At 46.0% G+C, this 21,299-nt stretch overlaps 1 protein-coding gene across 3 annotated transcripts in view; it reads right to left on the minus strand.

The window, feature by feature from the left end:
* LOC144827483 (acid-sensing ion channel 1C-like) overlaps positions 1–21,299 on the minus strand; it is a 574,677-nt gene that overhangs the window by 128,066 nt on the left and 425,312 nt on the right. For all 3 annotated transcript variants that reach the window (XM_078685779.1, XM_078685778.1, XM_078685777.1), the window contains exon 9: positions 15,609–15,680. In XM_078685779.1, coding sequence (XP_078541905.1) covers positions 15,609–15,680 — 72 coding nt within the window. The remainder of the gene's footprint in view (positions 1–15,608; positions 15,681–21,299) is intronic.

Raw genomic sequence — 21,299 nt, forward strand, 5'->3', positions numbered from 1 at the left:
TCAAACCGCGCCGCCCCCAAGTGGTCTCTGAGCTCGAGGATGACCGCGCTTCGGCGTGCCGGATTGGCCAGCCAGGCCAAGAGAGCACCTGTCTTATCGTGCTCCGAGTGTGCCCGGGTGAGGTAGGCCTTGTAGTCGAAGCACCTTAGTCGCTCCACCGTCACCGCCACTAGTTCCCGCGCCTCCAGTAAGGCCTCATGGGTGTCTGGACGCTCAGGCCGCGCTCTCTCCAGAACCCGGAGTTTCTCGTCCTCCCGCGTAATGTCAGCCAGCAGGGTCTTTCTAACTCCCGACGCCGTCGCGATGCATTGCCCCCGCACTAAAGCTTTAAAGGCGTCCCATTCAATCGTGGCTGAGCCTGCGGTGCCCGCATTGACCAGAAAGTAGTCCTCGATGTTCGAGGCTATCGTGGTGCGGAAGACCTGATCATCTAGTGCCTCCGGGCGCAGCTTCCAGGCAGGGACTCGGGGGCGGCACTGCGACCAGCGCAGTTGCAAAAGGAGCGGGTTATGATCGGAGATTGTGCGTGTGAGATACTCACTGTGGCACACCTCCGCATGCACGTCCTGGGAACACAGGAAGGCATCTATGCGGACGTGTAGGTCACGAAGAGCGGAAAAGAACGAGTAATCTCTATCCGATGGATGACCATCTCTCCACGAATCAACCAGATTCCATTGGGATTGCCAAGCGGAACGCGCAAGCGCCAGTCTGCCAGCCGGTGCATTCGGTAGGGGGGGTGCGATCTGTCCAGCGCAGTATCAGTGACACTATTAAAGTCTCCACCGAGGAGCAAGGGTTCTACCAAGAAAGGGGCCAGCCTGTTGGACAGCAAAGAGAGAAAGGCTATTTGTTCCACATTCGGGGCGTATACACAACCCAATGTCAGGTCCCTCCCATCTAGCTTGCCTCGTACCATAATATACCTTCCCTCTGGGTCAATTAATTGCTGTGTACTTTGGAATGGAACTCTCGCCCGTACCCAGATGGCCACCCCCTAGCATATGCGGAGTAGTCAGTATGAAATACCTGCCCTCTCCATCTTCTTTGTAGTGCTTTCCCCTCCTTAGCTAACAGGTGTGTTTCCTGGAGGAAGGCGAAGTGAATGCCCCATCTGACCAGATAGGAGTGGATCTTGTGGCGTCTGTGCATAGTGTGCATCCCTCTTACGTTCCACGTGAGACATTTGTAGCCTAGGTCGGGTCCCATTGCAGTACCCATCGTGCTTCAGCCACCTTCCCAGTGATCTCCCCGACACGCCCAGGTCCCCTCCCCAGCCCCCCCCCAACCAAACCAACCCCCCCCCCCCCCCCCCCAACTCCCACTCCCCCGGACAGACAACCAACATGGAATCCCCATCCAAACTCTAGTAAAGCGGGTGTGTCTTAACAGAAGAGGGCTAGGTTGGCCAGTACGCCGACCCAGATAGGCCCGAAGCCCCCCGCTCCCACCCCCTCCCCCTGGAACATTCAGGAGGCTCTCCCCCCACGGCTCGTCCCCCCCCCCCGCACTCCAGTGATAGGTCTCAGGAGGCATGTTCAGCACAGCGTCCAGTCTCTGGAGGCAGCTTCAGCTCACAACCCAGTACCTTGTAAACGTGTCCAGTATCGCCCAGGCCGCATCAGCTAAGGATTCCGTCCGCTGTTTGAGGAGTCACCACCGGTAGGTCCGCCTCCGAAAGATCTTGTACACTGCTGGAGCCAGGGCTGAGAGCGCTATTCTTCGAGAGCCCCGATGCACTGCTGGAAGGGCTGACGTCACCCTGACTGATGGCCACTACCGCCAGTACCGCCTTGGCTCTTTCCTGCTGCCATCCCGACGGGGATCCAGATCTCCCCGCCGGCGTCGTTTCTGCAGAGCGCCTCCTAGGCGATGTCATCGGGGGGCGTCCGTGCTCGACTCCCCTCTAGTGTCCAGCCAGCTCCAGGCCTCCTGCGGCGTGAGAAAAAAGTGCGTGTGACCCTCAGCAATGACCCTCAGCCGGGCCGGGAACAATATCGCATACGACAGCTGCAAGGCCCTCAACTTCCGCTTGACCGCCGTGAATGAGGCCCGATGCCTCTGCACATCTCTTGTGAAGTCTGGGAAAACCATGACCTTGCTGTTGTCAACCCGCAGGTCCGCAGGTTCCTGGCCCTCTGGAGGATATAGTCCCGGTCTCTGAAGTGCAGGAGGCGCATCACTATCGGGCGCGGCGGTCCGCCAGGCTTGGGCGGTCGCGCCGGGACTCTGTGGGCGCGCTGTAGGGCAAAGAACGGGGAGAGTCCTTCCGGAGCCACCTCAGACCGCAGCCACCCCTCCAAGTAGGAGACCGCATCCTGGCCCTCCACTTTTTCTGGCACTCCCACGAGGCGGAGGTTATTAAGCCTAGAGAGCCCTTCGCTGTCCTCGGCTCTGAGCTCCAGCACCCGGACCTTCAGCACCGCTTCCGCCAACGAGGCTCTCAGCGTAGCCACGTCCCCAGGCAAGTCCTTCAGGGTCACCTCCGAGGTCGCCACTCGCTCCTTCAACTTTCTGTGGTCGTCCTTCAGGAGGGACAGGTCCGAACCGATGGTGTCCATACGCTTTTCAATAGCTTCCCGCAACGCTACAATCGCCTGCATAATGTCACTCAATGAGGGATCCCGCGAACACGCCGAGCCCCCCGAGGCAGTGGCCAGCGCGTCCTCCTCCACGAGGTGGCCTGGGTCATCTAGTTTCAGTGCACCGAATCCCTTCTTCCTGCCTCCTCGCGCCATGCTGCTGAGTGTCAAGAGTGGTATGCGTCTATCGCGGCCTCCAGCGATCTAAGGCACCTCTGACCTCCGCTCCGGCGTCGTCGCAGGCACTCAGCGCCTTCGCGCCTCCCCGCTTCTTACTTGGCAGCGTACCAGCTCATCCGCGACCCCAGGGCGCAGGTCTCCGCTTCGGCAGGTCAGGGGGGTCTCCCCTCCAGACGCAGGGCGAGTGGCCCCCCTCTCCGGGACGTTGCAGGCTTACTTGTCTTGCACCTCCAGGTGCGAGGCCTAGGTCGACCCCTGGCGTGTGGGTACCCAACAGCTCGACGCCTCTGGTCCGGGGGGCCGGCTCTCGCCGCTGACAGTCTCGGCACCTCCCCTACTCCTCAGCGTGCCCTCGCTGCTCTAGGCCACTCACCGCTCACCACCGACCCGTGGCGAAAGCAGGCGTCCTTACTCCAGTTGCGAGGTGGCCCCCCCCCACACAGTGAGGCCTCGGGCTCGACTGCCGCCAAGATCACCAGGGCAGCCCCGGGCGCCTGGGTCACTGTCGCAATGTGGGCGATGCTTTGCGCTCCCTCCTGGGCACTCCGGCGCCACCAGCACTCCGTCGTCAGTCCGTGCAGATACGGGCCGCAGCCGCCATTTTGGACACACACCACGCTGGGCCTCTCACCTTCGGTCCACCAATGACGCTTGTGCCGGTCCTCCTGGGGCACGGGGCAACAGGGTCTCCTCCACAGCAACAGGGCGGTACCACCGCACAGCCCGGCTGCACCGCCGTTAGAGCCCGGTCCGGCTCCATCACAATGGGGCCGCCATCTTAGGGTCAGGCAGCTCGCCGCGTCGCCGGCCACCGATCTCCACAAACGCCTCCTCGCTGGGCGAAGCCCTCTGCCTCCCCCAGCACCGGGGGGCTCCCGCTGCAGCGCGGGTGACCGTCTCTGTACTCCGGTGTTCCCCGCCGCCTGCAGGATCTCGCCGTCAGGCGTAGCGGGCAGGGACCGCGGCCGCCATTTTTGGGGGTCTGGGGGTCCGATGGTCGAGCCGGGGGTCAGGATATATTGCGGAGCGAGGCGGGAGCGGAGGAGCTCCGGAGTCCCGCTTCCAGCTACATCGGCGCCTTAGTCACGCCCCCCCTCCAGTCCCCACACTCATGTAATTACTATATGAGCACCTGAAGCCTTACTACACCCAATTTTGAAGCTATTATTTAAAAATCTAATGGCCAACCCTACACTTTTAGGGGTGGAACCTTTGAACCAGTAAAGGTTGCCTCTTCTATCGTCCTCCTTATGCCTTCCAATTTCTACGTTGGCCTTAGGCACATTTTTCAAAACATATGAAGTTAAACATAAACAAAGTACATGCTCCAGAGTGACTTCCACCCCACTGTAGATTCTACACACACGTGATGAGTCACTCGTTCTACTACATTTACCCTTAAATTGCTTAAATGGTAAATATGACATTCTAAGGTGCAGGAATGACTTTTTTGTTGCAGGGTTCATGTTCATGCTAAGCCTTTCCATGGTATATTTGCAATTATTATATGTAATAGACTTTACTACGTCAACCATAAAACTTGATGTTTTAATACCATTGTTTATCAACTGTTATCTTTGCTCACTTTTCTTTGTCACTAAAGCATTTAAGGCTGGCAATTTATACCTGAAGATAAGATTCTTAATCTTGTATGCCTTTACAATACCTTGTCTTCCTTGTTGAGATGCTACTTCTGCCACATAATGCTTAAGTGCATTTTTTTGGTGCTTTTAGGTAATCAATGAAGTACTTCACATAAGGAATGCTCACTAGTGCATCAAATGTCATGAGGCAACCTTTAGTCTTATTGTGCAATTCGGAGTTGACTCACGCAGGAAATGTAGCTTCCTAATGCGTGCCATAAATATAGTTCCAGCCCTGCTTATTGAGGACTGAGGCCATCCTGTAGAGTCGCACAGTACCAGGGGAACTCATTTTGTTTGTACCGCCATAATAGTAGGACGGGGGCCTATGGCACAACTGCCATAATTAGTCACCCTACCGGCCCCAGATTGACGAGAAATCGTAAGTCTGAGGCAGCGCCAAAAACGTATGCCTCCCCAGGGGAGGCGTAAGGGAGGCACAACGAGGGGAAATATCTTTATTTCTCCTCGTTTTTCATCTTTCTATGAGTGCTGCATTCAGGATGGTTTTCCTTCCTGCACAAAAATAATCATCCCTGCAACGCTGGCACCCTTGCACCATGGTGCAAAGGTGCCTGCATTGGTGCACAGCAGCCATTGTGCGCCAGCGCAGAGGTAATGGACAGGAATGCGCTGTATCTATCAGATACAGTGCATTTCTGCCCTTTTCTTTTGCCTTAGGGCAGCGCAGCAACAAGGCCCATAATGAGGCCCAAAAGATTTAGGGGGTCATAAGGATGGCGGGCGGACTTAGTCCGCCCGCCATCCTATCGGTGTTTGGGACTGCCCGCCATAAGGGCAGGGTCCTATGGGGGGGATTAGGATACACCCACCCGCCACTGTGATGGGCGCATACTGCATTTTTAGCATTGTGGCGGGTGGTGCTCTCAGCGGCGCCCGCCACAATGCTAAAAATGCACATATGCATGTGGTGCCTGCCACTTTGTTCATGCAAATGCTGGGGGGTACCACAGGTACCCCCCCGTGTGCACCCCCCACCGGTCCTTCACTCCGGGGCCCCCGAAGTGAAGACCACGAGGCCGCCACAGAAAGACATCTGTTTTGGGCCATGCTAATATGGCTGGCGGTGTATAATAGACACCGCCACCATATTAAACCTTTTCCGCCCCGGCCGCAAGGCGACTGGGGCGGAAAAGTGGCGGATGGTCTTTCCGTCCGCCGCGGTCCCCCCCGCCATCCAAATATGGCGGGGGAATTTAGGTGCGGATGGCGGGCGGACTGCCCCCGCCAGGCTGGCGGTGGCTACCGCCAGCCTAGCGGGGGCAATTCGCCCACCATCCTAATGGGCCCCTTAATACCCGCTATTATATTCAGGGCTTACTTGTTCACTTAGGCCAGCTGGAAGCCCCAGTTCAAGCAACTGTCAATAATAATTCCCAGGTAGGTATTCTACTTAACTAATTCAATCCTATCGATTCCAATGTACCAGGTGAATTTCGGGTTATGACATCCAAACAACATGACCTAAGGTATTAAACTTATGCAGTTTGGTCAACTGATGCTGCATCCTTGATAAAAATCACAATATCTTCTGAATACGCCAAATATGTCACTTTGTTATTGTAAATTTGGGGGTATATTCCAGAGAATAATTTAGGGTTTCCATTAAATCTAAGATATATAGAATAAATAAGGCAGGAGTCAGGATACATCCTTGTTTAAGACTGTTAATAGAATATATTTTAGGGGTCACTCTCTTGCCATCTGATAATTTAACTCTGAGCCATGCTTTGCTGTACAATCCAATTATTAATTTCAATAAGATGAGATCAATCCCCCATGCTACCATGCTACCAGCTTGTTCCACAATTTCAGTCTATTTACTTTATCAAAGGCTGTCGTATAGTCTATGAAAAAGGCAAATTATTTACCCCCTTTTGTTGTTCGTGTCTTCTTAATCGGTGTAGTTAGGGTTATGATATTATCTCTTGTTTAGCAATTCGGACAAAAGCTTGTTTGGTGAAATGAAATACGGTTTTGCAGTATGGCCCAATTACTAAGATGATGTAGCAGATGCATCGCAAATAGTTTCCCATCCGAATCTAGCAAGGCAATTAGCCTATAATTCTTCAGGGAATCTCCTGAACATTTCTTGAATACTGGCTGACTGATGGATCTTTTCCAGGACAGAGGGCCTTTACCGATATAAATTACTGTAATTATAACAGAAAGTAAGGCATTACAGCTATTTGGACTCAATTTTATAAGAGCCATAGAATGACCATTTGGGTCGGGTGCTCATGAGTTGTTTGGTTGCTTTATAAAGGTTACTATTTCCATACTAGAGAACTGGTATTTTCTATATGGTCCTTCAAAACTGGACCATATGAAGGATTCCTCATGGTATAGCTTTGATAAATGCATTTTCAATTTTTGATAAGGGATATTATGATCTCCCCCCTAATTTATAGGAATGTGTTCCAGAGCTCACCAGTACTCAAAACCATTTGGTGTTTTTTGTTGAAACTGCTGCATAGAGATCAACCCAGAGAAGTTCCTGATTTTTTTTTTAATATTGGAGATTTCCTTTTTTAACTGTCTTTTAATTTTTTTTCCTGCTCATTCCAGAGACGAGGGTGATTCAGTTTTGATGAGTTGTCTAATTTTTGATCGATGCACTCTTTTGCATCTAAACGTTTCTAAGTCAACGCAATTACCTTATTTTGAAAGACAGGCTTAATCACCTTTGCCGCCAGTGCATTAAATACGTCTATAAGTATCTGCTGGCAAGTAGAAATGTCCCTTTGTACAGCTGATAAGTTTTCATCATATACTTTCCTATTATCAGTATAAGATTCTGATCCCACAGATCTAGCAATTTCTTTTTCAAGCCTACATTCCATTCAATTCTAGTTCCCCCTTAACCAATATTTCCCTGCTAGTCGTAGACCAGATGCCTCCTACCTATTCTGTAGTAAGAACTACTTGTGTTCAATGGATATCAACTAGAGCTACTAATATTATTAGAGATGCAGTAGTAACTACATTTAACAAGATTATATTAGTGCCACCATATGCAAGATTAGTAGCAGTAATATCCTCCGTGCTTCAGGGACTGTTGCCAGCAGTAATGTAAAAAATGCTTTGCCAATGTGGAATGCCTCTACATGGTAATACATAACAGCCACAGCTGAAGTGCCTCTAGTTCCATGTTAATATTATTAGTAATAGTGTCCCCAACATTTTGATATTTATCAGCTCTAAATATATTTTGGGTCTCCAGCCGTTTTTTTCAAAACATTACTTTATGAGATCTGAATTGCTCACATTTTTGTTTCAAATGTATGCTTTTCAATTTTGGTAAACATATTCATTCACCCAAGCAAAAGCTTCTAATTTAAATAATTGTGGTAAACACAAGAGAGATACTTACATGTAGCTGGAAAGCTACTACTAGCACACAAGCTACTAGTTAAGAGAAGCCTGTTGCAGACTGATCAGCTGTCAGCAATGTAAGTTTGAGATGGAGGTCAATATGCTGAGGAATATGATGGCTTTCTGGCCTGAGGATCATATAAATGTCCTTCATTAGCTTAAAGGCAGAGCAATGTATAAGAGAATAGTCAATCAAATATTTTCTCCCACTAGGAACAAACATTGTTTGAGAGGGTTGGTCCTATATAAATCTGCCCTTTACATGATGTAATAATTAGGAAAAAGGGGTGACCCTGTGTCCCTCAGAACTTGGGTAATTAATGGATAATAGAAAAATGGTTCTGTCGGGTGTCGACAGAACCATTTTTCTATTAACCCTTACATGATGTAAGCCAAGATCAAACAAAAAGGCACTTACTAATTTACTGCACCAGTTGGTCTTAGGCTGCGCAAAAATGGGATGGGGACCGTGTGAAGTTTGTCAGGAAAATCTGCTTCAAGGTCCATTGTTATAATATATTGATATGAACCAAAAAAATCCTCTCTTAATAGTAATGTTGTGTTTTTTCTTGTGCCACCAGATGTCCAATTTGGAACAAAGTATTCTGCCTGTCTTTAGTAAGAGATAGCAGTAAGAAAACATTAACAATAAAAAAGAGGCGTTTAGTGTCCAACTTCACCCATATCGCGATTAGATGCTTATAGGCACATGCATCATTGTTGGCTTTTGCGATTTCTTAATTGCGATTTTTAAGAATCGCAATTAATAAATCGCAAAAGCCTATGCATGAAGAAATCGCTGAAAATTTTGCGATTTCTTAACATTCCTTAATTGCGACTCGCAAATTGCGAGTCGCAATTAAGGAATACCTCCACATTCATTCCTATGGGCCTAAAGTTCCATAGGAATGAATGGGAAGACATTTTCAATTTGCGATTCGCAATTAGCGAATCGCAAATTGAGAATGCGATTTCAAGGGTGCAGGGGTGTCCAAAGGATACCCTGTTGCACCCCTGAAATCAATCTGTGCACATATGTTGTGCACACACATGCCCTAAGGTGCCTATTCTAATCATGGGTCCCACTCTGCAACTCTGGGCAATAGCTTGCTTAATCTCCACAACGGCCCCAACAACGCTCAGATGCCTGGCTTCACCTTTGGGGTGCCCAGGAGTGGGCACTTCACAGGGAAAAGCCAGGAAGAGTTCCACAGCGGTATGCGTACAAGCGCCGAGATACCCTCATGGGTCGATTCGTGCGCTGTACAAGTACTACTACATTTACATTTACATTTACAGTAAATACGGCACATCCATGGTGTTGCAAGGAGGGCACAGTGAAAAGTGTCACATCGCTGTTTTATCTCAACACTTTTCATGAATGAGGGGCATCATTTTTTAGGATCAAAGCATAATTTGCCCAATCCACAGATGATTTAAGGACAATTAAAAGCCCTTCCCATGGTCTTTCCATATGTCCTTTATGTGCCGAAATTAATGTAAATCTGAAAAATAATGGTTGTATTATTCCAAGTTTCTTGAAGACATATATATATTATGAGTTAAGAACGTCTTTGAGATTTGTATTACTCTCCTTAAGCTGGCGCTTCAGGCCTGCAATATTCCAGGACCAAACCTTCAAGCAGACCTGACCGTTTTCTGACCATTTATTGCTATAATCAGGAGGATCCTGCTCTCTGTTTCTTCTCATTTCCTTTTATTTTTAAATACGGACAATAAAAAAATGTTATGGGTGCAATCATGATTCCCCATTTTGATATGGTCTTGCAGTTTTCTAGAATAGAGTTTGTAGATCAATTCAATGAACCATGCTGTTCTGGTAAATACCCATTTGGAGATCTCATCCCATAAAAATCGAATGCTAAGTAAATGGCCAGAGTGGATAGAATCCAGTCCATTCAGGTGGCGCAAAATCCTCTATATGATCTGCCTGTTTAGTATATCAAACGGTCCTTCTGAACTATAGTTAGGCACAAAATATTTGATAGGAGAATTCCTGCTCTGGATGAGTCACTCCATCAAATGATATACGAGATGTTTTCCTAACTTGGAGTCCAAGAGACAATTTGGGTTGCTTTGCGATGTTAACAGGATTAATGATGCAACTCATAGAAGCTTGATCTTCAATCTGAGTATTTGCTTTCCCTGAAGTGTCTTGAGATCCCTTACAATTTGGATCCTCTTTCAGTCATCCCTTCTGCCGAAGGGAGTTCATGATCTCTGAAATACCCTCTGAACTTTTCAATAGTATTGGCTTCTCTTCCCGGGCTACGGCCTAGAGTACAATCTCCTTAGGATCATTCTTTCCTTGCTCCCCAATAATCTCAATTCTGGGACTGCTAAATTCCAAGACTGTATTTTGAGGGTTCCTTCGATATACTTGATGGTGTGACCTCATTTCAATATGTTCTGCCCCTTCCTGATTTGAGTCTGCTCCCTCTACCATGCAAGTATGGAAGGTCTGTTTAATTTATGAGGGGGGCCTTAGAGAAAAACTTGAATTAGGCTGTATTTCGTTAATATTTCTAATGTTAATAGCCAGTTTATTTTGAGGGTCATGCTCAGTAGTTTGCCTGGTATCTGGGGAGTATATGTTTGTACTAGTACCATTAATATAGCCCTCCATCCTAAAGATGACATATCGTCAGAGACTGCGTGTAAAAAAGATGTTTTAAATAATTTGCATAATTTCTTTAGACTCTTCTTACTAAGGTATGGTTGAAAACCTTCTTCGTTCATGTTGTTCCTTCAGGCTGAGCCTTATTGTGTTCCTGATTAATTAATGAGTGGTACATATTTAGAGGAGAAATACTTGCCCCCAAGGGGGTTGCATATTCGTGGACAATCTTGCATACACCTGTATCATTATCCATTTGCTCCTGAGCTTTTGGCACAGAGCCCTCAGTGGTATAATTTGTAATTAGCAAATTAGCAGTATCCTTAAAATATATGTGTGAGGGATCTGGGATCGCCAGGTCTGAGATTAAGGTTTCAACTTAAATTGGTAGTAGTTGTAATAGGTCTGCAATAATATACACACGCAGCGATTGTTGTAACTGTGTCAGCACTAATGCCATGAGTATTCTAACTTCTGGACAGCAGATGGAATTATCTTTATCCATATCTAGCTTCATGGCTACCTCTTTTCGAAGTATTGTCTGATTTTCTATTTAGGCGATTGTCCAATTAGAGTATCTGGGATTTTCGTTGTTTTCGTGTCACTTATAGTGTCCAATGCTAACAGGAGTGGATAGGTGCAGGGGACACCTTTGTCCTGCTCCTCTTGCTGTGAAGTAGAGGTCATTTTTTTCGTCTGTCATTACTGATGGAATACCTTCCGAGAGGAGCCCCGAATGCTACTCCTCTGCAGTCAAAATTGCATAAATGTTGCATTGTCCAAATCTAAGTATCATTTGTTTTAAAAAGTTCTGGGTCATTCATCAAATTTTCCAACTCCAGTCCTGAATTAATATTACTGTCATTTGAAGATACTCTAGATGAGTTCAAGAGGTAGACTGAGCTATCTGATTGGCCATAAATGGAACCCGTATCCAAGTCCAAATCTGAGTGTGCATGATTTAATACGCTAGTTGGAGCATTAATTTGCGCAGTTACTATTAGCAAATGGTTTTGAAAAGAAGGTGGATCCATATTGTTTACGGTTGTCTGTCTGATGTGACTGACAAATGAAGGGACGGGTTTATTGGCTCAAAGCATATCTTGATCGATTGCTGTTTCAATTTCCCGCCCTTAGTTTTAAAACTTAATTTGCAGCTTATAGGGCTTCCAGTTCCATTTTTAATCCCAGACTCAGAGCTATTTGTCCTCTTGCATGGCCCCATTTGACTTGAATCTGCCATTGTCATTTGTGCTCTTGGTTTCATTATGTCAGAACCACTTGTTATGGCAAATTAATATCACAATTATGTATACATAGTTGAAATGAGCGAAGACAAGGGAAGTAGTAGCCAGTACAGGCGTTTCCTTCAGGCAAATAATGGTAGATAAAAAGTTTCACTAATGTTCACTAGTAGATAAGTACGCCTCTGACCATAAAAATCAGCAACAATAAAGTTGTTCAGGTTAATCCACAAATGTCAGTATATCAGGTTATTCCCACAAATGTCAGTATCAAATAAATGTCAGATCAGTATCAGATGACACTTAGCTCCTCACCCTATAAAATAATTAACCTATTGATCTGAGAAAAGAGTTCAATGTTCATCACAGTTGATTTGTATGTCGTCAAATAAGGAGATTTATTCCAATTTTCAACCAAATTATAAAGCCTTCCGTTTATATAGACACGTATAATCACAGAATCCATATGTGGAATTTAATAAGATGTGCGATTACAGCCAATACCGGTTTCGTGACACAGTTGCATCTTCAGGGCAAATGATTGCGAACAATGGTACCCTTCAATCCACAAATGCTTACAAGCAAATTCAGCAACCTCAAACAATAGCACGATTGTGTAGAAAATCATGCAATATATATCCTCAAGTACGGATAAAGTGCCCCATGACCAAGGAATAACCTTACCATATACCTTGTCACCACCACCACCACCCACAGAAACCTGAAGTTGAGGTTGATTATGTAGAGATGTAAAAGTGCATTCAAGGTAACCCTAATTGTAGAAAGGTAATCACCAAGCATAATGTCACCTTAGCCGAGATCCAGGTGTTCAGATTTTCCATTGTTAATACTAAGTAAACTGTAAAGTAAACAGCCATTGTCGTTTAGCTTGTCGGTTGATTAGATCTAACCCACCTGCCCCATCTTATGTCACCTATTGCCCTCCCCTGCTCTTCATGCCCCTTCCCATCCTCTTGGGGATTCAGGCATGATGGTCAATCAATCAGGATTAATAAAGCATGGAGAATCACCCAATAGGGTATCCAGGTCCCGCTGATTTATTCAAACTGCCGGGTCGTGAGGGTTATTTGGAATTCCGGAAGTGAAGTCGCTGTTCCAGAGTTGCATGGGGAGGCTGTTCCAGGTATTTGCTGCGATGTGGGAGAAGGGGCATCCTCCACTTCTGCTTCAGCAGATGCAGGGAGTATGAGCAACTGAAAGGGATGCAGAGCGTTGTCTTATCGACGGTTGCTGGAAGTTCAGGTGGTGGTTTGTGTAGGTGGGTCCTTGGTTGTGTAGAGCCTTGTGTGTGGGTCAGAAGCTTGAATTGGCATCTCTTCTGTACGGGGAGCCAGTGGAGTTGTCTGTGGTGGGGTGTGATGTGGGTTCGTTGGGGAAAGCAGAGGATGAGTCTGGCTGTGGCGTTCTGTATGGTCTGGAGTCTCTGTAGGAGGTGTGCAATGATTCCTATGTAAAGGCCATAGCTGTAGTCCAGTCAGCTGGTAATGAGGGCCTGTGCGACGGTGCATCTTGTGTGTAGGAGTAGTCATTTGAAGATCTTACATTGCATACACATAGTGAGGAAGCAAGCAGAGGAGACGGCGTTGATCTGCGATATGAAAAGTGGTTCAGCACGAGCATTGTGAACGCTGATGCCAATGGCCAACAACAAGACAAGGGAAGAAGTACTAGAATGGATAGAAATGTGCAATGGACAACAGGAGAAAAAGCTCCTTCGTCCAATGATGAGCCTTTATTTTTTACTTGGATTCATGAATCCTCTGAATTTACAAATCTGTGGATGATCTGCAAATTAACACTTCAGATATCTGTAAAATTTTAACTCTTAAAGCCCAGACTGGAACCCTTTTTAAATGTCAAAGTCTTGTAAACTACTGAACAAATTTAGACCAAAGCAAGTAAAGGCACTTTATGAAGTAAAATTCTTTGACATGCCAAGTTTGATGTAATCCCGTTCAACCGTTATTTCTTTATCACTTGAAAATGTATTTACAACATTTGCCACAATAGGAAAAACCCAAAGCAAACATACTTTGTTTTTTGTAAAGTTTGTGGATTAACAAAAACTTTAAAAATACTTCTTTCAATATTATACCAACTGCTTAAAATACTTTTTAAAGTAAACATATCTATTAATTGAAGCACAAAAGGCTGCTAAAATCTTCAGAAAGCTTGACTGAAATATTTTACAGGTTGTTAACAATACTGTTCCATAGCAGCCATTGATTACAACTTAGCCTGAAATAGGCCTGAGCGGGGATCTCCACTCCGTTCTGAAAAACTTCGCTCAGACACAGAACTCTGCGAACTCCCCGCAGGCCTATTAACCCCTTCGCTGCGGCGGCTATTCGCCGCAGCGCTAAGGGGGAGGCGGGGCCGCGCAGTGGTCCCGTGCTCGTGACGGAACTGCTCCGTCACGGCCCGCGGGCGAGCTGTGCTTATGACGGAACGGTTCCGTCACCGCCCCGCCCGCCTAATAGAACCTTCAGCGCAGGCGTGGAATTCGCGCCGCGCAGTCGCGGAATTCGCGCCGCGCAGGCGCGGCGAGCGGGCCGTGACGGAACCGTTCCGTCACCAGCACAGCCCACCCGAGGCTCGTGACTGAACGGTTCCGTCACGAGCATGGGAGGGGTTAAAAATGTATATAGAGTGATTAAATGTATATTAATTGGGAACCACCGGATAAGGGAACCAAGAGGTATGTCTTAGGGGCGCTATAATGGAATGTCCACCTATACACCTGTTTAAAAGTATACTGATAATTAGTATAAAAGCAATACCACGTTTTCTGATACATACCATGTTTAGTCAACTCACATGTAAGCCAAGCATCAAAAATAGTCTTGTAATGATACCAACATTCCAGGAAAACAGAGGTGACATTGATCACATCCTGAACAAGAAGTTGACTCCTTAGGCAACCCTTAGCCCATAAACACTATCTTGTGTGGCAATTAGTGGTGAGGGAAAACGGCAAGTAGAGGACTCTACCCAATATAAATAGGGTCTCAGAACCCTTTCTACGTTCTAATCCTGCTCATGCCTTTTTAACCGCGGAAAGCTGGGGTAGCAAGGACAGTGTCAGGGTTATAGTGTTACCGAAGGGTAATCAGATCATCAGCTGTTACGGTTGGCTACTTCTAACTGGTGTTCATGTTCACAAAACAATTAAAGTTACTTCATGGGGTGGTTACCTAACCTATATGCCTAGTGGCACTTGGATAGCTAGGAATGTAAATCACTTGTGGCTGGTATTTATGTGCAACCTGCATGTTTTAGTCAGAGTCCTGTTATTCCCATTCGGCTTATCACCTTTATGGGGTTATTCAAAACAGTATGATTATGTTGTGTGACAGAAACAGTTGTTATGTGTCAGCAGTGCCATAAAACAACTACTAAAGCAGAGTGTGCTATAAAATTTGTTATTAGTACCTTGTGAGTCTCCTCTAAGTTAAATAGAAAATTATTAATGAATTTATCAAATGAGTGGAGAAAACCTTTAAAATTGTATAACTTCTGTTTAAAATACATATTCCTAAAACAAACTATTTGCAATCAAGATTAAGATGGAGGAGGAATCGCTGACCAGGTTAGTAGTTTCAGAATAGGGTCACATACAACAGACCATGACACAGTAGAAACATGAACTTAATTTACTAAGGAAGTCCTGAATTTGAACGTATTTTGTTTATGTTTGTGTACAGGGCACAACAATCGCCTGGAAGGATGCTCTTGGTGTAGCAGATTTAGATGATACTGTATGCCTTGTTCAATAGAGCACGAACATCGATTATTCTCCCTGTCTTAGATAGTGGTGCCAATGGGCTGGAAAGACATTCTGGTGTGTCTGGGTCACATTTATTTCAGATAGCCCATAATACTGACTAGGTATCTAGGTAGTTACCAGGTTGTCACTGTGGCTCCTCTTTGGCATCTTCTTCCCAGTGATATATTTCAGCACTTTGTCCTTAAATACCTGTAAGGAAGGCATAAAGTGCAAATTAAAGCCTCCATTTCATTACATTTCAATTCCAGAGACAATTCTACCGTGGGCAGACCATGCTTTTTTTCACGGTGCTTCCCACCCTATGGAGATAGCCTTTCTAACATGGTGCTCAGACAGTTTAAAAGAAAATAACTGCTTACAATTAGTACTAACCTGAATAAGACGTGCAAGTGTATCAGGTAAATGTGGTTTAATTAAAAAAATGCATTTGTCTCACCGCAATGCCAACCATGACAAAAACCATCTCACAAAAATGATATCAATCACATTAAAACATTGCCAGAAAACATCAAGAACATGAATAGTAAAACATATTCATTTTTTTCCAATTTATAAATGTTTAGAGTTATGTGTTTTGGTTTGAACGGCATGGAGCATTCATTGTATGTTCAGGTGGGCGGGACCATTCTAGATTTAAGAATATACTCACAACAGATTCGAATATGATTCTCTATGGACTTCATTACACTTATTTACAAAATCAATTACATAGTTAGTAGTTATCCTGAAATTATAGCAACGCCAGAGGTGTCTGGGTCCTGCGAGCAACTGGAAAACAAACATTGGCAAAACCAATAGGTTTCGCCTCCACAAGAGGTATTGGCTTTGTCAATGTCTTTTAGCCATATTGTACAGCAGAATGGAGTGGAATAAAGTGGAGTGGAGTGGTATGGCGTCGAGTGGTGTGGAGTGATGTGGAGTGGAGTGGCTTGGTGTAAAGTGGAGTGGAGTAAAGTGGCCTGGAGTGGTGTAGAGTGAAGAGGCGTAGAGTGAAGAGGCGTAGAGTGAAGTGGCGTAGAGTGGAGTGGTGTAGATTGTCAAAGAGTGGAGTGCAGTGGAATTGCATGGAGTGGAGTGGAGTGGTATACAATGGAGTGAACCGGTACAGAGTAGAGTGGATTAGAGTAAAGTGTCATGGAGGGGCTTAGACTAGAGTGGTGTAGAGAGGAGTGGAGTGGCGTAGAGTAATGTGGCATAGATTAGAGTGGGTTGGAGTGGCATCGAACAGAGTGGCGTAGAGTGCAGTGAGGTAGAGTTAAGTGGGGTGGAGTGAAGTGGGGTAGAGTTGAGTGGCGTAGAGTAGAGTGGCATTGTGTGGAGAGGGGTAGAGTGGCAATGTGTGATGTGCAGTGCCATAGAGTTGAGTGGTGTAGCCTAGAGTGGCATTGTGTGGCATGGAGTGGTGTAGAGTAGAGCGGCATAGAGTAGCGTAGAGTAGAGTGGCATGGAGTGGAGTAGAGTAGAGTGGCATGGTGTGTCATACAGTGGAGTGGAATTGCGTGGAGTAGTGTATAGTGGGCTACCATAGAGTTCAATGGCATAGAGTGCAGTTGTGTAGGGTAGAGTTGTGCAGAGTAGAATAGAGTGACGTGGAGTGCAGTTGCGCAGAATGCAGTGGCACAGAGCAGAGTGGTGCAAAGTAGATTACAGTGGAGCAGAGTGCAGTGGTGTAGAGTGCAGTGATGTAGAGTGGTGCAGAGTACACAGGCATTCTGTGCATTGGTGTAGAGGAGAGTGGTACATAGTAGAGTGGCACAGAGCCCAGTGGCATAGAGTAGTGTGGTGTAAAGGACAGGGGCATAGAGTGCAGTGCCATACAGTGCAGTGCCTTAAAGTAGAGTGGTACAAAGCACAGTAGAGTGGCATAGAGTGGTGCAGAGTAGAGTACAGTGGCATACAGTACAGTGGCGGAGAATGCAGTGGGTGCAGAGTAGAGAGGTGTAGAGTGCATTGGCATAGACTAGAGTGTTGCAGAGTAGAGTGGAGTTGTGTAGAGTGCAGTGGCATAGAGTAGAGTAGTGAAGAGTAGATTAGCTTGGAGTAGAGTGCAGTTGTGCAGAGTAAAGTGGCGTAGAGTGCAGTGGCACAGAGTGGTGTAGAGTAGAAAACCATGGAGTGCATTGGCATGCAGTGCAGTGGTGTAGAGTGCATTGGCGTAGAGTGCATTGGCGTAGAGTGCAGTGGCGTAGAGTGCAATTTTGGAGTGAAGAGTGGTACTGAGTAAACTAGAGCGGCATAGAGTGCAGAGGCATAGTGTGCAGTGGTGCACTGAAGAGTGGTGCAGAATAGAGTGCAGTGGTGTAAAGTGTAGCAGCATAGAGTAGAGTGGTGCAGAATAGAGTGCAGTAGCGCTGACTAGAGAGGTGCAGAGTAGAGTGCAGTGGTATATCGTGCAGTGGCATAGAATAGAGCAGAATGGCGTAAAGTGCATTGGTGGAGAGTGGTGCAGAGTAGAGCAGAGAGGTACAGGGAAGAGTAGAGTGGCGTAAAGTGCGGTGCCACAGAGAAGAGTGGTGCAGAGTACAGAAGAGTGACCTAGAGTGCAGTGATGTAGAGTGGTGCAGAGTACACAGGCATTCTGTGCAGTGGTGTAGAGTAGAGTGGTACATAGTAGAGTGGCACAGAGCCCAGTGGCATAGAGTAGTGTGGTGTAAAGGACAGGGGCATAGAGTGCAGTGCCATACAGTGCAGTGCCTTAAAGTAGAGTGATACAAAGCACGGTAGAGTGGCATAGAGTGGTGCAGAGTAGAGTACAGTGGCATACAGTACAGTGGCGTAGAATGCAGTGGGGGCAGAGTAGAGAGGTGTAGAGTGCATTGGCATAGACTAGAGTGTTGCAGAGTAGAGTGGAGTGGTGTAGAGTGCAGTGGCATAGAGTAGAGTAGTGAAGAGTAGATTAGCTTGGCGTAGAGTGCAGTTGTGCAGAGTAAAGTGGCGTAGAGTGCAGTGGCACAGAGTGGTGTAGAGTAGAAAACCATGGAGTGCATTGGCTTGCAGTGCAGTGGTGTAGAGTGCATTGGCGTAGAGTGCAGTGGCGTAGAGTGCAATTTTGGAGTGAAGAGTGGTACTGAGTAAACTAGAGCGGCATAGAGTGCAGAGGCATAGTGTGCAGTGGTGCAGTGAAGAGTGGTGCAGAATAGAGTGCAGTGGTGTAAAGTGTAGCAGCATAGAGTAGAGTGGTGCAGAATAGAGTGCAGTAGCGCTGACTAGAGAGGTGCAGAGTAGAGTGCCGTGGTATATCGTGCAGTGGCATAGAATAGAGCAGAATGGGGTAAAGTGCATTGGTGGAGAGTGGTGCAGAGTAGAGCAGAGAGGTACAGGGAAGAGTAGAGTGGCGTAGAGTGCAGTGCCACAGAGAAGAGTGGTGCAGAGTACAGAAGAGTGACCTAGAGTGTAGTGACATAGAGTAAAGTGGTGCAGAGTAGAGCGCAGTGGCATAGAATGCGATGGCGTAGAGTGGTGCAGACTCGAATAGAGTGCAGTGGAGTAGAATAGAGTGGTGTAGAATAGAGTGGCGTAGAGTGCAATTGAGTAGAGTGGTGCAGAGTGCAGTGGCATAGATTACAATGGTGCAGAGTAGAGTCAAAAGGAGTGCAGTGGCAAGGAGTGGTGCAGAGTAGAGTGCAGTGGCATAGAGTGCAATGGTGTAAAGAGCAGTGGCGTTCAGTCAAGTGGTGCAGAGTGCAGGGGCTTAGAGCAGACTTGTGAATAGTACACAGTAAGGGAGGGGAGAGAAAGTAGGCAACATGAAAGGATGCCAGGTGGGAGGGAATAGAAACTATATGGACGGGAATATGGGAGACGGACTGAAAACAGAAGCACTCATATGGAGTGCTTGAACACAAAAAAAGTACCTTGTACTTGATCCATGCTCCAGGGGAGGGCCAAACACAAGAAGAGGACATGATGACCATATGGTTTGACAAATGGGAGCAAAGCAAATAAGAGCAACACTGAAGCTAACAAATGGTAAGTTATGGGCAGGTTGTATGCCTTCTGTGTGTAAACAAAAGTCTTGCAGAGACAGTGCATGCGCTGTCTAGACGAAACCTAAAAAGAAGTCAGTCGGTTTTCCATCCATCATCGCCTCTTCAGAGACCCATTGATTCCCCCTTTTTTCAGACTATTATATAGCGCAAACTTGACCCAAAGGTATCAGGTATCAGAGTGCTTTACATGAGCACCAGTTGCTTCGCATAAGGATACATACATTTTTATTATTATGTACGGGGAGATTAAGTGATTTGCCCAGAGACACAAGATGCTGTGCATCGTTGCCAAGACTCAAACCCGGTTTCCCAGATTTGAGGGCGGCCGCCCTAGCCATTAGACCACATCCTCTCCCCTTTTGAGTCCACACTTTGAGTTTAGTTACCACAAAAAAGTGATAACAATCTTTTTTCTACTGTGTGCATCACTCACGACATCTATGTTACATAAGTGTGCAGAGTAATGGTGTCCGGAAAAGTCCAACCTAACATACTGCTGACATACATGAAATGTACATATTGTTTAAAAGTGACATGATCTTTCTCAAAAAGTTATGGGTAAAATGGCTGAAGTGCTGGGATCTGTGCATTTCCTACCACAGACATTGTTTACATGTACTTGAAGTAACATTTGCTGTTTCTGATTTTTTATTATATTATCCTCTGGGTCAGTTATCTACGAAGGCATTATTTGGCACCCTTTGTGTTGTAGTTTCATTTCTAGAAGGGACAGTATTCCACCAGATCATGGTCTGATAAACACGTGGAGCCCCTGAAAAGAAGCGGCCATAGTACTGAGTGGAGAACACAAATAATGGAGGTTACTACTTTATTGTATTGATTTGAGCAAAGTCAATCCCAATGCAAATAATAGCACCACGGTTTCTGATATAAAACGGTTGCAAAGACCAAACTGTACCGGGGCTAAAATCAGTATAGATTAGTGTTTCGACATGGATAAACAGTTGAACGCAAAATTAAGACATTTAATTAAACAAGCAATATCACCATTAGATGAACCTTTAAACAGTAGAGGGTAGTCTCCTTTATTGTTCTCATGTTGGCAGCTCTAAAAGGAGAGTTTCAGATATGTTTTTCAGTAATCTAAAAGTTTATAACATAGGAAAATAATGCGCTCAAGAATCTTGTTCTTCTAATTACATAGGAGACCTAGTCTATGATCTTTTGTTGGGTTCCTCCAAGTGCCCTCAAATTGTAAAATTGGAATGTAAAGTCTCAAGAAAGTTGGACTTTCTTGATACAAGTTTCTAAGTTAGAGTCTAGGTAAGATTGCTTCTTTGTGGTATTAAGAGTCTTGAACTAATGACACGTGTTGGCAGGTTGATGAAGACTGGCGGCCTTGTTTAGAACTTAGTGTACAGGATACTCCATCCCAAACATGTTTGATAACCCATCTGCCCTATTACAAGTTACTACTGCATTATAGCTTTGTTAGAGTAGTGAGGGGAATTTTTTTTAGAGTTCAGGGAAGAGTGGCAATAAGGAGAAGTAAGGGTTTAGTTTCAGGGAAGGGTAACATTAAAGGATAGTAAGGAGTTTTAGGGTTTAGAAATGTGTAGTGTTTATGGACTGTACAGTGTTTAAGGGTTCAGGGAAGGGTAGTAATAAAGGGAGGTAAGGGCTTTTTAGGTTCTGTGAAGAGCAATGTTAAGGGGTAGTAAGGGATTTTTAGGGTTCAGGAAAGGTAGTGTTAAGAGGTAGTAAAGGTAAGGTTTTTTTAGGTTCAGTGAAGAGCAATGTTAAGGGGTAGTAAGGGATTTTTAGGGTTCAGGGAAAGGTAGTGTTAAGTGGTAGTAAA

The sequence above is a fragment of the Lissotriton helveticus genome, chromosome 4_1 (assembly GCF_964261635.1).
Source record: "Lissotriton helveticus chromosome 4_1, aLisHel1.1, whole genome shotgun sequence".
Lineage (NCBI taxonomy): Eukaryota > Metazoa > Chordata > Amphibia > Caudata > Salamandridae > Lissotriton > Lissotriton helveticus.